Below are 20,664 nucleotides of genomic sequence, written 5' to 3'. Positions count from 1 at the left end.
GCATGAAAGTGAAAAGTGAAAGGGAAGTCACTCAGTCTGGTCCGACTCTTAGCGACCTCATGGACTGGAGCCTACCACGCTCCTCTGTCCATGGGATTTTCTAGGCAAGAGTACTGGAGTGGGGTGCCATTGCCTTCTCTGAGCAGCAGCAGCAGCAGCAGCAGCAGCAGCAGCAGCAGCAGCTAATTATATATATAATTATAACTAATTAATTTATGTATATTTGTTTTGTTTCAAAAAGATTCAAATATCTGTTTATTTTAGTATCCATTTAACAGAAAATTACTAGTAAACATACATTTATACCACTAAAATGTTTAAGAAGTTAGAGTTAAGTAATGATACCTAATGCTTATAAAAAAGAATATTATGTCTTCAATTATAATTATCTTTCTTCAATTATATAATTTTCATTTGAAATTTAAGCAATATTCCAGTTTCTTCCTGAATATTTAAATCTTACTTTCTATTTTCTTGAATATTTTTATTCACAGTTATTTTAAAGCCTATCTAAAACATATTTTTGAATCCTCTCTGTTTATTCTTGTATTATTATTTTTTAATATTAGTCTTATGTTACATATCTGTGTTTCCTTTTCTGCTTGGTTATGCTACAGCCAAATATTTTCTGTAAAATTAAACTAGAAATAATTTAAGCCTAGGATAATGACATGTAATATTACACAAGTTTACAGGATTTGTGTACACTTCTGGCAGATGGTTATTGGCACTAATAATCTCATATCTCTTTAATAAAATCAGAATTTGAAGTTACTGACACCCATTTTAGTCCCTCTAAGAACATATCTATTTGTGATTCACCCGTCCATCTAGGGAAGATCCCATAGAGGCTGGGTGTCAGAAGCCGCCAAGTTCTAATATCTATTTTAGTTCCGTAGTCCCATAATTTTATTTTGTAGTCTTACTATTCTTAGTTATATTATTCCACTAGGGAGTTTTCAGTTGGAACCCTTCAACTTCCCATTGTGTATCTAAATTCAGCAGCCATCAGAGGTAGAGTCAGTTTCCTTGCATTTGTCCACTTGTGCCTCCCTTAGGCTTTCTCTGTTCCTGTGGAAATTCCTTCTGTCTCATCCTGAACATCCATCCCTTAGGCTCACAGGCCCTTACTCATTAATGTACCATTAGTGGCTCTGATTCCCTCAGGCTTTCAGGGACCCCATATAACCAGGAAAAATGAAAAGCTTCTTTCATCACAGATGTATAAGCTGGAGACACTCTATACCCCTTAGAAAACACTATCTCCAACTTGAGCACTTTAAATATGGGCAAAAAACCAAAGCAGTGAAAGTTGTTTAAATGATGAATAAACAGAAGTCTCCAACAGACAGAGGAGTAAGTCTGTTATGGGGCAGAAGGGCAAAGCTGGAAGGGAAAACAGCTATCACTTTGTTGATGGAAAGAAGTGGATAACTGTGGCTCAGGGAAAGAGATTTGTTATAGGTAATTGGAGATAGGGAATTTGAGTGAGGTGAAAAAGTAATGAATTTTGTAGGAAAAAATTTGTATAACGTGATGCAGTAATGTGAGATGAGATGTGTTTGGGTATTTTAGATAAGCAGAAGAGCATATTTGAATAGAATTATGAGAAAGGGCCTTGGGTTATTTTATACAAAAAGAAAGAAGGAAAGAATATAATTTGGGAATAAGAGTGGAAATGAGGTTAAAACTAGTAAACTGTGTAAGAGGCAATCTAGGGGATTTGAGCATGAGGGCACATAATGAACTGAAAGGAGAGCCTGGGCAAAATCACATGTATAATCTACCTCCCTTTTTCTAAACATAAGGAAGAAGGATCTTATAAATAATTACAATGGCTTCCCTTTTTATCAGAGATAATTAGCAGCAATTTATACATTTTAAACACAGAATCTCTCGAAGAAAGTGAAAGAGGAGAGTGAAAAAGTTGACTTAGAGCTCAACATTCAGAAAACTAAGATCATGGCATCTGGTCCCATCACTTCATGGGAAATAGATGGGGAAACAGTGGAAATAGTGTCAGACTTTATTTTTTTAGGCTCCAAAATCTCTGCAGATGGTGATTGCAGCCATGAAATTAAAAGACTCTTACTCCTTGGAAGGAAAGTTATGACCAACCTAGATAGCATATTCAAAAGCAGAGACATGACTTTGCCAACAAAGGTCCATCTAGTCAAAGCTATGGTTTTCCCAGTGGTCATTTATGAATGTGAGAGGTGGACTATAAAGAAAGCTGAGCGCAGAAGAATTGATACGTTTGAACTGTGGTGTTGGAGAAGACTCTTGAGAGTCCCTTGGACTGCAAGGAGATCCAACCTGTCCATTCTAAAGGAGATCAGTCCTGGGTGTTCATTGAAAGGACTGATGCTAAAGCTGAAACTCCAGTACTTTGGCCACCTCATGCGAAGAGTTGACTCATTGGAAAAGACTGATGCTGGGAGGGATTGAGGGCAGAAGGAGAAGGGGACGACAGAGGATGAGATGGCTGAATGGCATCACCGACTCAATGGACATTGGTTTGGGTAAACTCTGGGAGTTGGTGATGGACAGGGAGGCCTGGCATGCTGCAATTCATGGGGTTGCAAAGAGTCAGACAGGACTGAGTGACTGAACTGAACTGAAACACAGAAATGAACTGACTTGCCTATGTCTTTAAGAATTCATTGCTCTAAGGAAAATTGATTTGAGGAATGACATAAGAATGGAAGAAATGAGATTAGCTAAGTGGCCAATGAAATAGAAGAGGAATGCTGAGGTAAGCAACAGAAATAAATAGATTAAAGAACTCTGGACCTTAGATGAGAGGACATGGATTTTAATAATCAAGGACAAAGCTTAGTTTTGCTAGGCTGCTAAGTCACTTCAGTCATGTCTGACTCTGTGTGACCCCATTGACGGCAGTCCAACAGGCTCTCCCATCCCTGGGATTCTCCAGGCAAGAATACTGGAGTGGGTTGCCATTGCCTTTTCTGCAAGTTTTTACATTTGATCAATTTGTGTAGCATGAGTTACATTTACTACGATGGAAATATTAAGGCTATTGACAAGAGTTCCTTCTTGGCCATGTGATCTTTCTTGTGTTTTTTAGACATAAAACAGAGACATCTGATAGACTATTTGATATCACTCTGGAGATAAGTAGAGAGTTAAGAATAGAGATGTATGGTGAAGTTACCAGCGGATAGTTTTTAAAAGCAATTACTGAATAGAATATTTTAGGAAAAAGTGTAGCTATATATTAGAAATGAAAACAGAAGGAACACTTGGGTACTTTTAGTATTTAGAAATCTGGTACTGGAGTTGGAACCAATGAAGTTTTAAAGAAATAAAATAGATCAATTAGTAGGGTAGAAGGAAATAAAACAAGCAGGTTTTCAAGAAATAGTATATATGTAAAATATTTTCAGAGGAGAACATGGTCAATAGTTTTGCATACTGCTGAGAGTTATAATGAAAACAGGAACATTTTTTTGATTTGGTGACTAGGGATTATTGATTAATTTGACTAGAATTGTTGCACTTGGGGAGCATGTTGGGCAGGACGCTAGAGTAATGAGAGTGTATATTTTGTAGACCAAAGCTTCATAAGGTAGCATTCTTGTTCCAGTTCAGTTCAGTACATTTCAGTCACTCAGTTGTGTCTGACTCTTGCAACCCCATGGACTGCAGCATGCCAGGCTTCCCTGTCCAACAACAACTCCCAGAGCTTGCCTCAAACTCATGTCCATTGAGTTGAAGATGCCATTCAATCATCTCATGCTCTGCTGTCAACTTCTCCTGCCACCTTCAGTCTTTCCAAGCATCAGAGTATGTTCCAGTGAGTCTGTTCTTTACATCAGGTGACCAAAGTATTGGAGTTTCAGCTTTGGCCTCAGTCTATCCAAAGAATATTTGGGACTGATTTCCTTTAGGATAGACTGGTTGAATCTCCTCGCAGTTCAAAGGACTCTCTTCTCCAGTACCACAGTTCAAAAGCATTAATTCTTTGGCGCTCAGCATTCTTTATAGTCCAGGTCTCACAGGCCTACATGACTACTAGAAAAACCATAGCTTTGAAGAGACAGACCTTTGTTGGCAAATTAATGCCTCTGCTTTTAAATATGCCATCTAGGTTGGTCATAGTTTTTCTTCCAAGGAGCAAGTGTCTTTTAATTTCATGACTGAAGTCACCATCTACAGTGATTTTGGAGCCCCCAAAATAAAGTATGACACTGTTTCCACTGTTTCCTCATCTATTTGCCATGAAGTGATGGGACCAGATGCCATGATCTTAGTCTTCTGAATGTTGAGTTTTAAGCCAACTTTTCACTCTTCTCTTTCACTTTCATCAAAAGGCTCTTTAGTTCTTAAATTTCTGCCATAGGGGTGGTGTCATCTTCGTATCTGAGGTTATTGATATTTCTCCTGGCAATCTTGATTCCAGCTTGTATTTCATCCAGCCTGGCATTTCACATGATGTATTCTGAATATAAGTTAAATAAGAAGGGTGACAATATCCAGCCTTGACATACTCCTTTCCCAATTTGGAACCAGTCTGCTATTCCATGTTCAGTTCTAACTGTTGCTTCTTGACCTGCATACAGAGGTAAGATGGTCTGGTATTCCCATCTCTTTAAGAATTTTCCGCAGTTTGTTGTGATACACACTGTCAAAGGCTTTGACATAGTCAACAAAGCAGGAATAGATGTTTTTCTGGAACTCTCTTGCTTTCTTGATGATCCAATGTATGTTGACAATTTGATCTCTGGTTCCTCTGCCTTTTATAAATCCAGCTTGAACATCTGGAAGTTCATGGTTCATATACTGTTGAAGCCTGGCTTGGAGAATTTTTAGCATTATTTTGCTAGCCTGTAAGATGAGTGCAATTGTGTGGTAGTTTAAGCATTCTTTGGCATTGCCTTTCTTTGGGATTGGAATGAAAACTGACCTTTTCCAGTCCTGTGGCCACTGCTCAGTTTTCCAAATTTGCTGACATATTGAGTGCAGCACTTTCACAGCATCATCATTTCAGATTTGAAATAGCTCAACTGGAATTCTATCACCTCCACTAGCTTTGTTTGTAGCGATGCTTTCTAAGGCCCACCTGACTTCACATTCCAAGATGTCTGGCTCTAGGTGAGTGATCACACCGTCATGGTTATCTGGGTCATGAATATCTTTTTTTGTATAGTTCTTCTGTGTATTCTTGCCACCTGTTCTTAATATCTTCTGCTTCTGTTAGGTCCATACCATTTATGTCTTTTATCGAGCCCATCTTTGCATGAAATATTCTCTTGGTATCTCTAATTTTCTTGAAGAGATCTCTAGTCTTTCCCATTCTATTGTTTTCCTCTATTTCTTTGCATTGATCATTGAGGGAGGCTTTCTTTAGAACTTTGCTTTCAGATGCTTATAGCTTTCCTTTTCTCCTTTGCCTTTAGCATATCTTCTTTTCTCAGCTATTTGTAAGGCCTCCTCAGACAACCATTTAGGCTTTTTGTATTTATTTTTCTTGGGGATGGTCTTGATCACTGCCTCCGTGTACAAGTGTCATGAACCTCAATCAATAGTTCTTCAGTCACTCTATCAGATCTAATCCTTTGAATCTATTTCTCACTTCCACTGTATAATCATAGGATATTTGATTTAGATCATACCTGAATGATCTAATGGTTTCCCCTACTTTCTTCAATTTAAGTCTGAATTTGGCAATAAGGAGTTCTTGATCTGAGCCACAGTCAGCTCCCAGTCTTGTGCTGACTGTATAGAGCTTCTCTATCTCTGGCACCAAAGAATATAATCAATCTGATTTCTGTTTTGACCATGGCAGAGATTCTCACAACTCTTCCCCCTTCATTCCATTCTCTGTCCAGCAATTTTTTTTTTTTCTTTTAAGGCCTATCTCTCTCAGTTTTCTTCTAAGCCACTGTTTTGTTAAAACTCTAAAGGAAAGTGAGAAGACTGTGCATTTTCAAGTAAAACTTGGAAGCAATTGCAGAAAAAGATATGTAATTCTGAGAATTACTCAGGGAAACCTTGTAAAACTATCCTGCAGTCTAAGGAGAAAGTACCTTTTAAAAGGTGGCAAGAATACACACTTCCTAGTGTGCTATGGAAGGTCATTACAGGACAGAACTGAGGCTACTTTCTGAACATAGAGTCAACGTATTTTAGTAAAGTTTTAGAATCAGGGGCTTGGATTCTAAACAAAATTGGTCTTTAGTTTGCTCAATGGTATTTCTGAACCTCAGGTTACTCATATATAACCAAGTCTCTGTTGACCTCATATTCCAAGGTTCCAATATGATAATAAATATATAAATAATTATGAGTCTAAAAGAACTCTTAGTTATTAGGATGTGATTGTGACTCATGAATACTTTTAAGTAATTGGATAATAACATCTGTTTTACCTTTTCTATGAGGAGATCTCCATTAATAGCCAACTTACTCTTATGAAAGAAAGATTGAATCATGAGGGAAAATGAGCAAAGGAGCAGGAAAAAAAAAGAAGGACATTAGATTATTGCCATTATAGTGGACCATGGGATCATAGCCTGAGGGTGGGTTAACTTCATTCTAATAACTTAGGGATCATGAGGCTGTGACGGCTGATGTTTTCCTGGCTGTCAGAGATGTCTGAAGACTGTGTTCACAGATGGCAACAGTAGAAAACTAGTTGGGACTCCACTGAAAATTGAAGGAAGGCTCCAGGATTAACAAAACTGACATAGTTCACAAATCAATTATATCCATGGAAAAAATGATAGAAATTTACTTAAAATTCTTGCCTCATTGCAGGGTAGGTGCACATAAAAAAACCTTGGTGGAGAATATGAAAGAGAAACCAACTCCAAATCCCTGAGACCGTGTCAATTCAATTCAGTTCAGTTGCTCAGTCATGTCCGACTCTTTGCAACACCATGAGTCTCAGCATGCCAGGCCTCCCTGTCCATCACCAACTCCCAGAGTTCACCCAGACTCACGTCCATCGAGTCAGTGATGCCAACCAGCCATCTCATCCTCTGTCATCCTCTTCTCCTCCTGCCCCCAATTCCTCCCAGCATGAGAGTCTTTTCCAATGAGTCAACTCTTCGCATGAGGTGGCCAAAGTACTGGAGTTTCAGCTTTAGCATCAGTCCTTCCAAAGAAATCCCAGGGCTGATCTCCTTCAGAATGGACTGGTTGGATCTCCTTGAACTCCAAGGGACTCTCAGAAGTCTTCTCCAACACCACAGTTCAAAAGCATCAATTCTTCGGCTCTCAGCCTTCTTCACAGTCCAACTCTCACATCCATACATGACCACAGGAAAAACCATAGCCTTGACTAGACAGACCTTAGTTGGCAATGTCTCTGCTTTTGAATATGTTATCTGCAGTCACCATCTGCAGGGATTTTGAAGCCCAAAAGATAAAGTCTGACACTGTTTCCAATATTTCCCCATCTATTTCCCATGAAGTGATGGGACCGGATGCCATGATCTTCGTTTTCTGAATGTTGAACTTTAAGCCAACTTTTTCACTCTCCTCTTTCACTTTCATCAAGAGGCTTTTTAGTTCCTCTTCACTTTCTGCCATAAGGGTGGTGTCATCTGCATATCTGAGGTTATTAATATTTCTCCCGGCAATCTTGATTCCAGCTTGTGCTTCTTCCAGCCCTGTGTTTCTCATGATGTACTCTGCATATAAGTTAAATAAGCAGGGTGACAATGTACAGCCTTGACGTACTCCTTTTCCTCTTTGGAACCAGTCTGTTGTTCCATGTCCAGTTCTAACTGTTGCTTCCTGACCTGCATACAGATTTCTCAAGAGGCAGGTCAGGTGGTCTAGTATTCCCATCTCTTTCAGAATTTTCCACAGTTGATTGTGATCCACACAGTCAAAGGCTTTGGCATAGTCAATAAAGCAGAAATAGATGTTTTTCTGGAACTCTCTTGCTTTTTCCATGATCCATCGGATGTTGGCAATTTGATCTCTGGTTCCTCTGCCTTTTCTAAAACCAGCTTGAACATCAGGGAGCTCACGGTTCACATATTGCTGAAGCCTGGCTTGGAGAATTTTGAGCATTACTTTACTAGCATGTGAGATGAGTGCAATTGTGTAGTAGTTTGAACATTCTTTGGCATTGCCTTTCTTTGGGATTGGAGTGAAAACTGACCTTTTCCAGTCCTGTGGCCACTGCTCAGTTTTCCAAATTTGCTGGCATATTGAGTGCAGCACTTTCACAGCATCATCTTTCAGGATTTGAAACAGCTCAACTGGAATTCCATCACCTCCACTAGCTTTGTTCATAGTGATGCTTTCTAAGGCCCACCTGACTTCACATTTCAGGATGTTTAGCTCTAGATGAGTCATCACACCATTGTGATGATCTGGGTCATGAAGATATTTTTTATACAGTTCTTTTGTGTATTCTTGCCACCTCTTCTTAATATCTTCTTCTTCTATTAGGTCCATACCATTTCTGTCTTTTATCGAGCCCATCTTTGCATGAAATGTTCCCTTGCTATCTCTACTTTTCTTGAAGAGATCTCTAGTCTTTCCCATTCTGTTCTTTTACTCTATTTCTTTGCATTGATCGCTGAAGAAGGCTTTCTTATCTCTCCTTGCTATTCTTTGGAACTCTGCATTCAGATGCTTATATCTTTCCTTTTCTCCTTTGTTTTTAACCTCTCTTCTTTTCACAGCTATTTGTAAGGCCTCCCCATACAGCCATTTTGCTTTTTTGCATTTCTTTTCCATGGGGATGGTCTTGATCCCTGTCTCCTGTACAATGTCATGAACCTCATTAATGTGTCAATTAGGTAGGCACTTATTTACCCTTAGATGCTTGGGGACTTCTGGTTCACATTTAAATCAGTTTGAGGGCTGATTTATGTACCTCTCTAATTGATAACCATACTTGCTGCATATGCAGTGTTTTTTTTTTAATATCAATTTTATATCCTGTATGACTTGATTAGTCTTGTGTGATTTTTTCCATTGGATAAAACAAACTTTATTCATTTATTGCCTAAGCTTTTTCTGACATTCATTCTAAAACACCTCCACCAAGTGTCATTGTCAGAGTGAAATGAATGCTAAATGAATGCTTAACATAGAGAGGTCAGGGTCTGGGAAAATATTCTACCTTTACATCACAATCAAAAATAAAAGTAAATGATACAACTGAAACTAACCTATGAAAATAATAGTAGAAAATGGAGGAGACTATATTATACACTTAGGGGCAGAAAGGACATTCTATGAATCATTCAAAATCCAGAATCAGCAGCCTAAAAGATTGACAGATAACAGTATAATAATCACAAATCATTTTAAGGATTCAGTTCAGTTCAGTTTAGTCGCTCAGGCATGTCTGACTCTTTGCGACCCCATGAATTGCAGCACACCAGGCCTTCCTGTCCGTCACCAACTCCCGGAGTTCACTCAAACTCACGTCCATCGAGTCTGTGATGCCATCCAGCCATCTCATCCTCTGTCGTTCCCTTCTCCTCCTGCTCCCAATCCCTCCCAGCATCAGAGTCTTTTCCAATGAGTCAACACTTCACATCAGGTGGCCAAAGTACTGGAGTTTCAGCTTTAGCATCATTCTTTCCAGGACTGATTGGACTGGTTGGCTCTCCTTGCAGTCCAAGGGACTCTCAAGAGTCTTCTCCAGCACCACAGTTCAAAAACATCAATTCTTCGGTGCTCAGCTTTCTTTACAGTCCAACCCTCACATCCATAGATGACCACTGGAAATGCCATAGCCTTGACTAGACGGGCCTTTGTTGGCAAAGTAATGTCTCTGCTTTTGAATATGCTGTCTAGGTTGGTCATAACTTTCCTTCCAAGGAGTAAGCATCTTTTAATTTCATGGCTGCAATCACCATCTGCAGTGATTTTGGAGCCCCCCAAAATAAAGTCTGACACTGTTTGCACTGTTTCCCCATCTATTTTCCATGAAGTGATGAGACCGATGCCATGATCTTAGTTTTCTGAATGTTGAGCTTTAAGCCAACTTTTTCACTCTCCTCTTTCACTTTCACCAAGAGGCTTTTTAGTTCCTCTTCACTTTTTGCCATAAGGGTGGTGTCATCTGCATATCTGAGGTTATTGATATTTATCCTGGCAATCTTGATTCCAGCTTGTGCTTCTTCCAGCCCAGCGTTTCTCATGATGTACTCTGCATATAAGTTTAATAAGCAGGGTGACAATATACAGCTCTGACGTACTCCTTTTCCTATTTGAAACCAGTCTATTATTTCATGTCCAGTTCTAACTGTTGCTTCCTGACCTGCATATAGGTTTCTCAAGAGGCAGGTCAGGTGGATTAAACAGTAATATATTAACATGATTCAAAGTAATTTCTAAATCTGTATGAATAATGCCCCTACAAAGCAAGCATTAAGGAAAAACCTAATATAAAAACATGACCTGCTATCTTCTCAGTGTTGTGTGTTTTTCTTCCTTTTAGGAGTTCACACTCTAATGGTAGAAAAATGGCTTCTTGGAACAATGTTACGACAGACACTAATTCCAGTATTGGACAGACACCTTCATTCTACCTCTCTGGGATTCCTGGCTACGAGGATGTTCAACACTTTATTTCCATCCCCTTTTGTGTGTTCTATCTGATTGGAATAGTGGGCAACTGTACAGTTCTTCATATCATCCACACTGACAGGAGTCTCCATGAGCCCATGTACTACTTCCTGGCCATGCTGTCCCTCACAGACATGGGCATGTCCATCTCCACCCTGCCCACAGTACTGAGAACCTTCTGGTTTGATGCTAAGGAGATTGAGATGAATACTTGTGTAGCCCAGATGTATTTTATTCACACTTTTTCTCTAATGGAATCAGCTGTGCTCCTAGCCATGGCTTTTGACCGCTATGTCGCCATCTGTGATCCTTTGAGGTATTCCAGTAAACTTACCCCACAACGCATTGTCTATATAGGGGTCTTCATCGTAATCAGATGCTCCACTGTCCTCCCTGTTGTTCTTGTTCGTATCCCCACATTTTCTTTCTGTCACTCCCACATTCTCTCCCACTCCTTCTGCTTACATCAAGATGTCATCCTATTGGCCTGTTCTGACATCTCATTCAATGTTTTGTATGGCTTGTTTGTTGTTGCATTTTATTGGGGTGTAGATTCTCTAGGAATCTTTTTATCTTATACTTTCATCCTGCGCTCTGTGTTGTGCATTGCATCCCAGGGAGGGAAACTCAAAGCCCTCAGTACATGTGTCTCCCATATTTGTGCTGTGCTCATTCTATATGTGCCAATGATAGGGTTGTCCTTAGTGCATCGTTTTGCAAAACATTCCTCTCCCATTATTCACATTATCATGGCAGATATTTACCTGTTAGTTCCACCAGTTCTCAACCCAATTATTTATAGCATCAGGACAAAGCAGATTCGCCAAGGCTTCCTAAGGATATTATTATCCAGAAGGATACAGCTTGCTCACAGTTAGATTCTCTGATATTTCAACTTTTGCATCCATTGCCTTCATCCTAAAGATTAACCTATTAGAAATTCTTGGACACCTTTGGTATATAATAATTTTATAATAGCTCACAAATTCCACATGTTCCTTCAAGAAAAACATTTCAGTTTCTATCATTATTTCCTATCTTTAAAGCATCTAAAAACCCTTGTGTCAGGAGAATTAGTAAGTGGGGATAATTTCATTCAAATATTTTACAGAGATATTTTCCATTGAAGGGAAGTCCAATTTTCTATGTTATAACTAAAATGGAGAAATTCACTGAACAACTCAATGGTAAAAGACATAATACACAGCAGAATTTATATTGATAACTAATTACATTTTCTTTCCATTATGTCAAAGTAGACTTCACACGCCATATTTTGAGTCAGATTGTAAGCAAGTAGATGTTTAAATTTAGAGATGGAATAAATGAAACTATTGCATTTCTTTATTTCCTTTACTTCTATTGAAATGATTATCAGAAAAAAATCTGGGCAGTGTATAAAGTTAGTTTTCTTCAATGGAGAAAACTAGAAGAGAAATCCAAACTTCACAATAGAAGTTTGAATCTATGAATCTATGTTCATGAAATATAGTGAACACATCAAAATCCCTTGATCAGTGTACACTCCTATTAGGTGTAATATCTCATGTACATAACTTTAAACAAAAATAAAGCAAGAGAGAACCCTTCCCCCCATCACCATAAACTATAGTCGTCCAAGGATCTTGCTGTCTTACACAATTCCCTAGGAAATAAGAGGAAACACATTTTCAACACCCAAGATTAAAGTGCATATTCTGATGGGAGAATAGAAATGGGTCTAAGGTAGTTAGAAAGAGGGCTCAAAGAGAACACATTTTTTTTTTTTGTACAAATACTATTTTAAATCACCCTCAAAGACCCCCCTTGGTTAAATAAAGGGAAGCTGAAAAACATAATAAACACATTTTTTTCAGGATTATTTCTAGATACTCTGAACAGAAAGAATACATAAGATAATTTTAAAAATTAAAACTATTAGGAATCATAGTTTTAAAAATTCATTTAGAAAGTAAACCAGCTCAGGAAACAGAATAAAAATAAAAATAGAGAACAAACTGCAGTTCCAAGTGAATTGAAAACAGAAAAAAAAAATCTGTGAAAATTATGTTAACATTAAATCAGATATGAATGTAGATTTTATATCAAAGGGATCCACTGAACTGTGTTCAACTGTGTTAAAAAACTAAATATGCAAATATTTACCTGACACTTTCTCTCTTACACTTGAACAACTGACATTTCTGGGGTGAATCCCCCATTCTGGGAGAAAAAAGACTTTTTCATTTGATTAACCAAAAAATGAACATCAGGCTTCCTGTAAAAAGTGGGAGAAAATTACACATATTAGAACTTCAACATATATTAAGTTGGCCAATAGTGATAGTGATGGTGATAAACACAAAGACAGAGATAGAAAGTAACAGAGGTTTATATATGTATACACCTCTCCTTTGTCTTAATTAAGGTTCTGTCAGGAAAAAATAAAATTGTTCTCAAACTGGATAATATAAAGACTTTGATACAGGCATCAGGGGTCATTGAAAATGTGTGGACAAGATTTGGTAAAACCAAGAAGAAATATTTTTATACATATTTTATAAATATATCATTGATATAGATGGTACTACAGAAGGGAATTTGATGCCAACGTTAGTACTGAAGTGGCAAGGGAACAAAATTTTTTACCGGAACATGGGATGGACAGCATGTGGAGAAGGACACCCAGCATGAGTTTCCCTTTCTGTAGAAAGATGCAGCCACCATGAGGAAGCCACAGTGAAGGTTGTTGGGGAGTCAAGGGGTTAAACATTCCAACTGTATGTTCTGGATTCTTGCTTCCTGCATTTCCATTAGTGATCAAGTCAAACCAGAAGTCAGAGAGCAAAGGGACCTGTTGATTCAGCTCACTGTGGTCAAGACAGAACAGAGCAGATCTGGAAAACAGCCTAAGGATGCTCTTCTGCAAGCAGCCTGCCTTTCATATTTGTATCTGCTCTCAACTACACATGTATAGTTCAGGCTTTGTGGTCTCGGTAGTGCTCTATCTTTTTTTTTTACTTTACAATTCTGTATTGGTTTTGGCATACATTGACATGAATCCACCACGGGTGTTGTAGCTGTAAATGTGAATATTTGTAAATCATTTTCTTTCCATTAGAGTGAATCACTCAAAATTGAGCTTATGATCTTGGTTGTCAAATAATTTATCAGTGAGAGATGAAATTGCTTTTTTTTTTTTTAATTTGTTCCTATGATTTTTACATGAGAAATATACAAACCATATAGTAAAAGAGTATAGTTTCACTGACTAATAACAATCCTCTAAATCTGAGATCTTTGAACATATCCAACTTGGATGATGCCAAAGTGATTTAAATTGTGCTCAGTTATTCAGTAGTGTCCGACTGATTGTTTGCGACTTCATGAACTGTAGCCCACCCAGGCTCGTCTGTCCATGGGGTTTTCTAGACAATAATACTGTAGTGGGTTGCCATTTCCTTCTCCAATGATTTAAATTAATATTACAAAAAGCTAAGTGTAAGGATATTTCTGAGGCATCCCATGCCAGTGAAGGAAGTAAGTTCTATTCATTTCTCTGGTAATTACACAACAAGATATTGGAAGATAGAAGTGTGAAGGTTTTTCTAGTGGTGGGATAGAAATAGCCTCTTATTTTCATGAACTGTTATTGGATGGTGAATTTATTTTAATAACTGAGTAAATATTATTTATGAGAACTATTACTTCTGTTGTAGCAATTACTTGTATTTTTCAACCCCTGAAAAAACTAATTGTCAATGAGTATCTTAAATATAACAGTACAGGAAGATTAGCAAGCTATGACATGTGTAATCAGCAATATTTAATTTGAGTGAACTGATGATAGATTTGTTAAGATTTAAATTAGTATTGCAAGGTTCAAAATCAGAGTCAAAAAAGATTATCAGTAAAACACATTTTTAAAAGAAATTGCTGTACTAAACAGTTAGAAATCAATATTTTTAAGACAGTTTTATTCACCCTGAGAGGAGATTTCTTATCATTCAGTAGTCCACATGCCAACCCTGCTACATAGCTTAATCACCAGTAGACATCTACAAGTCAAAATTGTTGACAGACATATGGCCCTTCATTCACTGAATGAAAGCATCTATACATAATCAAATCAAATTTATACAATCCCTTTCATTAGTAAAAACTATGGCACAGAGAATCACACTTGGCATTATTGCTTATGATCTTTAAAATGGCTTTCTTTCTTCATTGTGCTTTTAAGGTTACAGCAAATTTGAGTGAAAGCTACAGAGATTTCCCATATACTCTTTATTACAACAGTTTTGAAGGAAGCAATTCACACAATTCCATTTTTATCTAGTATGTGGTAACAGTACCAACTTAGAGCCATTCCCACCTCTATGTCCTGAGTAAGTTGTTCTCATTGGCTACACCATAGCTAACAACCTTTTACTACTCTACCATATTCTGGATACAAGTTAGTATTTCATCTCATGTTGTACTACCTACTTTGTTTTGGACATTGAAGTGATAAATACTTGAGACTCTCTGTAGCCTTCTTGCCTTTGAATTTCCAAACTGCAATATCTGGAATGATACAGGGAGGATTTGGGGAAGGGCTATAAACTAAAATAGTAACAGTGACAGGGTTACAGGTACAGTCTTGCATTTCTCATGGAGACTCATATCTCTAAGGATTAGAAGAAGACTTATTAACTCATGCATCTTGCTTTGAGAATTAAAACAATCTCTCATGCAAAGAGGAACTATTCTACCAAGTAAGTAAGGACTGGGAAAAGTAAGAGTGGGAAGTAATAGAAAAACACAAAGTGGGGCTTGAGAGACAAGAGAGAGAAGGGCAGACACCCAAAGTGTGAGAAGAGACACCAAGGGAATGGTTCAAGAAGGAAAAGATTCTTAGTTTATTAGAGGTTATCCTTTCTCCAAATATTTTTATTATTCATACCCTGTGCAAAACATTCAAGCCAGACTCATAGTTTTCAGATAGGACTTGCCTAATATACCCTAGACTTGCATGACACGTGATCTGCTTTCTGTCGGTGGACATGATTGCTTACACAGGGTGAAGGACTATTATCAGACATAAAAAGAGGAATTCCAGAATATGAGTGGGATTACACCAGATAATCTTTGAGGTCCCTTCTACTCCTAGTTACCAGTGATTTTTCATATGAAATTAATTATGGTCTAAATTCACATTAAGACCTTCAGATTTCTGAGTTTATAAACTAACTCCACAAACTCCGTCTTCCTCCTCTGGAGATGTGGAAGATACCACAAGGCAATGTGAATGCATTTAAAATTGTAAGATCAGGAACAATAGAAATTGGTTTATCAAAATGAATAGGTGCTGCCTAAAGGGGGTTGTGAAATAACAGACCAGATTCTAGTGAATATGGAATATAATGGATATTTATGTCGTGGTAATTTCAGAATGCTAATATGACTCCTCAAATTCCTAGTTCACTGAAGTCCCAAAGATCTCATGCTTACCCTTGATGAGACTTCTCATTCTATCCTGGACTCAACTTTTTGTGTTGCTTTTTTCAAATCTGGCAGTGAATAAAATGAGAAGTGAATATGTGGTGTCATAATGATCAGAGGAGTTTCTGGATAGAAAAAAAAATGATTAAGAGGCAATTCATATCTCTGGCTACACTGAAATTTACTTGATGAAAAGGAAATGAAACTGATACAATTCACTTTCTACTTCTCAGGCCACCTAAGTCACTTGTGAGATGGTTTTGTTCATGATATTTTCCCCTCAAGGAGGATAATTCATAGTCTCCCCATATATTCCTCCTCCCATTATACTTTAAAAAATTCTTGTTGGTGTTACTGTTGTCATCATCATTGTTGTCATTATCATCATCATCCAGAAGGCTCTTTGATAAGTATTTTACACACAATATATCCTTTACCTTAGCACATCCTTTCAAATTGTTACTATCTTGAGTTCAGAGAGGAGGCAACTTTGGTACAGAGAGAAGATGATTTGGTCAAAATTAAACGGAGCACAACACTGAAACCAGAATATAACTTAGGTTAAAGTGATTGCAGAAGGAGAGAAACAGATTCTAAATAAGGAAGATGTTGAATAACTGTCTCCTTAAAATCTCAGTGAAGAGTCAGTAAGACGACCAAAGACATACTCTAGATCAGGTGTCTTCCCAGGTTTCAATGAAACTTCATGTTTACTCCTTTTTGATGATTCAAAGAAACCTTATAAAATCAGAAAAAGTGTCTGAATCGAGTGGGAAGTGAAATGAAAACCAGATTTCTAAATTTGGATTATGGTGTAAAAATTGGAAAAGAATCATCAAAAGAAGGGATAATATTGGAAAACCTGGGCATTAAAGGTAATAATTAGTGCAGGTGTAGACAGGAAGATGAAATGGATAGAAATTTGGGGAGTTAAATTGCAGGGCTGTAAGAGGTATCAGTTCATACTATGTGTGTGTGTAGAACTTAATTGTAATAAGAGTCAAAAAGCCTGAAATTGTTTCTGTAATATACATATTTGGTGACTTGATTATGAATCTTTCATTTCCTAGGAAGTTATTAAGCATCCAAGGCAAGAATCTTTTGCAGTCAGGGTTTATTTACATGTAACTAGAGGGGAGTGCCATCTTTCCAGGTGACTCAGTGGTAGAGCATCCTCCTACCGATGCAGGAGACACAGATTCGATCCCTAGGCCAGGAAATTCCCTGAAGGGGAACACAGCAACCCACTCCAGTATTCTTGCCTGGAAAATCCCATGGACAGAGCCTGGTATGCTACAGTCCATGAGGTCACAAAAGAGTCGGACATGATTTAGCAACTAAAATAACAGCAAGAGGAGACTGAAAGAATTTGATCTCCCAAAAACCAAAGCAGACTTTTCAAGATAGCATGATGACAGTTTATTAATTTACAATTAGAGGCAATCTGTCCCATGGATTAGAATTTTGGTAAGCATGGATGGTTGTCAAAAGGGCAAGTGGTGGCTCATCTTCTTACTTCAGAGGCATTGTTGTTGACTACAGAAGAAGTACTGGAATCTAATAGGTGAAAATATATTAACTCATTCATCCAAGTAGAAAATATTTAGTGTCAAGTTTAGACACAGTAGGCTTTTTTTCTTGGTCATTCAATCTTTCTGTTATTTTGTTTTCTCTTGATTTTGCTTTGAATCATGAGTTTCTACTTGATATTTCCCCAATCCCTATATATCAATTATTTTGGCTTTTTACAGATAGATCCTGTCTCTAAATAACAAATCAATTCCTAAACATAATAGGAAGAAGGTTTGGAATCTTTAAATGCAGAGTCAGTCAATTGTACTTTGCTTATATTACATAGAAAAATTACATATTTATAATTTTTAAAAATCATACATTCTTCTGTCTATCCTAACATGTTTAGCTCTTGGGGATACTAGCCTGAGGCTAAATTGATATTAGAGTTGATTTTCATTGGGTACCAACTCAATGGCACCACTTATATATCCAGAGATAGGTTAGTAAGAGCAAAAACTATGCTGATCAATACTTACCTGAATTCTGTAATATGCCTTGCATGGTGTTCTAGTATTACTGAAAAATCTTTCAAGCTAAGATAGGAAAGCCATTTCATGTAAGTCACTGCCAAAGTCTTTTTTTTTTTTTTTTTTTAAGAAAAAGTTCTAGTGTATGACCAGTGACTCTGGTTGAGGATCTTCCTGAAGAAAAGTATGAAATTAAAGATGTAGTCTAGAATGGGTTTTGTGTGTACTGTTCTGGGTAGTGTCTTTAGAAGGAGATTATCCATATTCATAGAACATTATAATACATTTGCATTTGAGAAGAAAAAGGGAAGATCCTCCTGGTTATAAAAGTGGATGTTTTACTTAACAGACAACACTCAGCAAGGAAATTAAAAAGGACAAAGCAAAACTATGAGGGTTAATTTAGGAGATATTATAGGACACCCTGAAGTTTTTGTTTTGTTTTTGTGACACAGGTGCTGATCTTCTCATTTGTTCCCCTTCTGGAGTGTGATTGTGAATCGGGATTGTGGTTTAACAGTAAGCCCTATGGCAACTGCAAACTCCAGCAATATCCTGTCCTCCACCTTCTATCTCACAGGTATCCCTGGATATGAGGAATTTCACCACTGGATTTCCATCCCATTCTGTCTCCTCTACCTTGTTGGAATCATGGGTAACTGTACTATCCTACATATTGTCCGGACAGACCCCAGGCTCCATGAGCCCATGTACTACTTCTTGGCCATGCTTTCTCTCACTGACATGGGCATGTCCTTGCCCGCAATGATATCACTCTTCAGGGTGTTGTGGTCCATATCTAGGGAGATCCAGTTCAACACTTGTGTAGTCCAAATGTTTTTCATTCACACTTTCTCCTTCACTGAGTCATCTGTGCTCTTGGCCATGGCCCTTGACCGATATGTGGCCATCTGCCACCCACTAAGATATGCTACCATTCTCACTCCAACACTCATCACGAAAATTGGAATTGCAGCCCTGCTTAGAAGTGCCCTTCCTGTGATTCCAAATGTGGCCCGGCTGGCCTTCTTTCCCTTCTGCCACTCTCACATCCTTTCTCATTCTTACTGTCTGCACCAGGATATGATCCGCCTTGCCTGTGCTGACACCAAATTTAACATTATATATGGAATGATTATGATCACTTTGCTGTGGGGAATGGACTCTCTGGGTATTTTTGTGTCTTATGTTTTCATCCTTCACTCAGTATTAAAATTTTCCTCTCAGGAGGGGAGATTTAAGGCCCTCAACACATGTGCATCCCACATCTGTGCTGTACTTATTCTTTATGTGCCTATGATTGGTCTCTCTATTGTCCATCGTTTTGCCAAACACTCATCCCCTCTCATCCACATCTTCATGGCCCATATCTACCTGCTAGTTCCACCTGTGCTCAACCCAATCATCTATAGTGTGAAGACAAAGCAGATCCGCCAAGGAATTCTCCACCTGCTTTTCCCCATAAAACTTAGTTCTTCTGTGATGTAGACATGTCCTCAACCCAGTGATGACATAAATATTAAGTTTGTAAATATATAGTGATTTGTCTGCTCTCTATATTGGCACCAGAGTTACCAATAAAAGATTACTTAAAAAAAAAAAAAAAACTGAAATAGCTCTGACAGTACATTGTGAAAATCCTAAAGGAGAGAGTTGATGTCTACTGGATTTCTAATAGACTGACTTAACACGAACTTTCTAAATTCCCTCTAAGTATGAATGTGTTGGAGTGGATTGTGTTGGAAATCACTTCCATCTGTGGTTTCTCATTTGTAATCCTAACCTGATTCAATGCTGATTGTCATGAAGTTCTCCTTGATTATTCTAAACCCATATTTCTTTGCTTCTCGATACACTATATTTGTCAGGGAATCTTATATTACCTTTCTCATTATGTAAGTGTGTTTGTAAATCTACTTATGCTAACTTTCTTAAAGTGGGGAAAAAACCTTACCTTGATGTAAGAGCATATTAGGTTTCAAAAAGGAAATTTTTGAACTTTATGATCCATCAGCATCACCTTTTAAAATTTTATTCACATGTTCTGTTCTTTCTGAGGACATTTAGTTTCATCGGGAATAGAAAGGGGCAACTTTCATAGTTTTATTTAATTTTTAGAAATAATCTTACTCTTTCAGAAAGCCAAACTCAGTGATTTTTTATGTCCCTGAGATAATGTCATGTGAAGCCAGTGATTATATAATCTACTGGATTAGATGTATCTAATAATAATTTAGGATATAGTATTTAACATAAAAAAATCTAACTCACTGAGGTGTAGATACTTATAAGTTTATAGTAGTAGCAAACAGGTAATACAGATCTCAATTTTTATCTAGAACGCTTTTCAATATATAAACTGTCTTCACATTTCTTTGAAATTATTGAATGCATAGCTGTGCATAGAGTTGTATTAACAAACTTGCAAGTTTAATTGAAATGTCTTAGTTCAAATGTCTGTACTTACTGAAAGAGAATAAATAAATGAAGCAGAAAATAAAACTTTAAGAATGCTTTGTAACTCCCAGTTTTTATATTGGTCTTAATGATAGGTAGTATATTTTCACAAATCTTATTCTGTTACTGTAGGAAT

At 37.5% G+C, this 20,664-nt stretch overlaps 2 protein-coding genes across 2 annotated transcripts; both read left to right on the top strand.

The window, feature by feature from the left end:
* Nucleotides 1-10,463: 10,463 nt before the first annotated feature.
* Nucleotides 10,464-11,444, top strand: LOC120875922 (olfactory receptor 51L1-like). The gene has a single exon (XM_040257672.1). The coding sequence runs from the start codon at nt 10,464-10,466 to the stop codon at nt 11,442-11,444; it is 981 nt and encodes a 326-aa protein (XP_040113606.1).
* A 7,105-nt stretch (nt 11,445-18,549) lies between these two features.
* On the top strand, nt 18,550-19,559 carry LOC120876650 (olfactory receptor 51L1-like). Its single transcript, XM_040258619.1, has one exon. It carries the CDS (start codon nt 18,600-18,602, stop codon nt 19,557-19,559), a length of 960 nt encoding a protein of 319 aa, XP_040114553.1. The 5' UTR covers nt 18,550-18,599.
* The last annotated feature ends 1,105 nt before the right edge of the window (nt 19,560-20,664 follow it).

Source organism: Oryx dammah, unplaced genomic scaffold (genome assembly GCF_014754425.2).
Source record: "Oryx dammah isolate SB20612 unplaced genomic scaffold, SCBI_Odam_1.1 HiC_scaffold_17, whole genome shotgun sequence".
NCBI lineage: Eukaryota > Metazoa > Chordata > Mammalia > Artiodactyla > Bovidae > Oryx > Oryx dammah.
The sequence above is the reverse complement of the archived record's forward strand: the minus strand, read 5'-3'. Positions and strand labels throughout refer to the sequence as shown.

Excerpts from the sequence above, each read along its gene's own strand:
- LOC120875922 (XM_040257672.1), top strand. The coding sequence starts at position 10,464 with ATGGCTTCTTGGAACAATGTTACGACAGACACTAATTCCAGTATTGGA.
- LOC120876650 (XM_040258619.1), top strand. The coding sequence starts at position 18,600 with ATGGCAACTGCAAACTCCAGCAATATCCTGTCCTCCACCTTCTATCTC.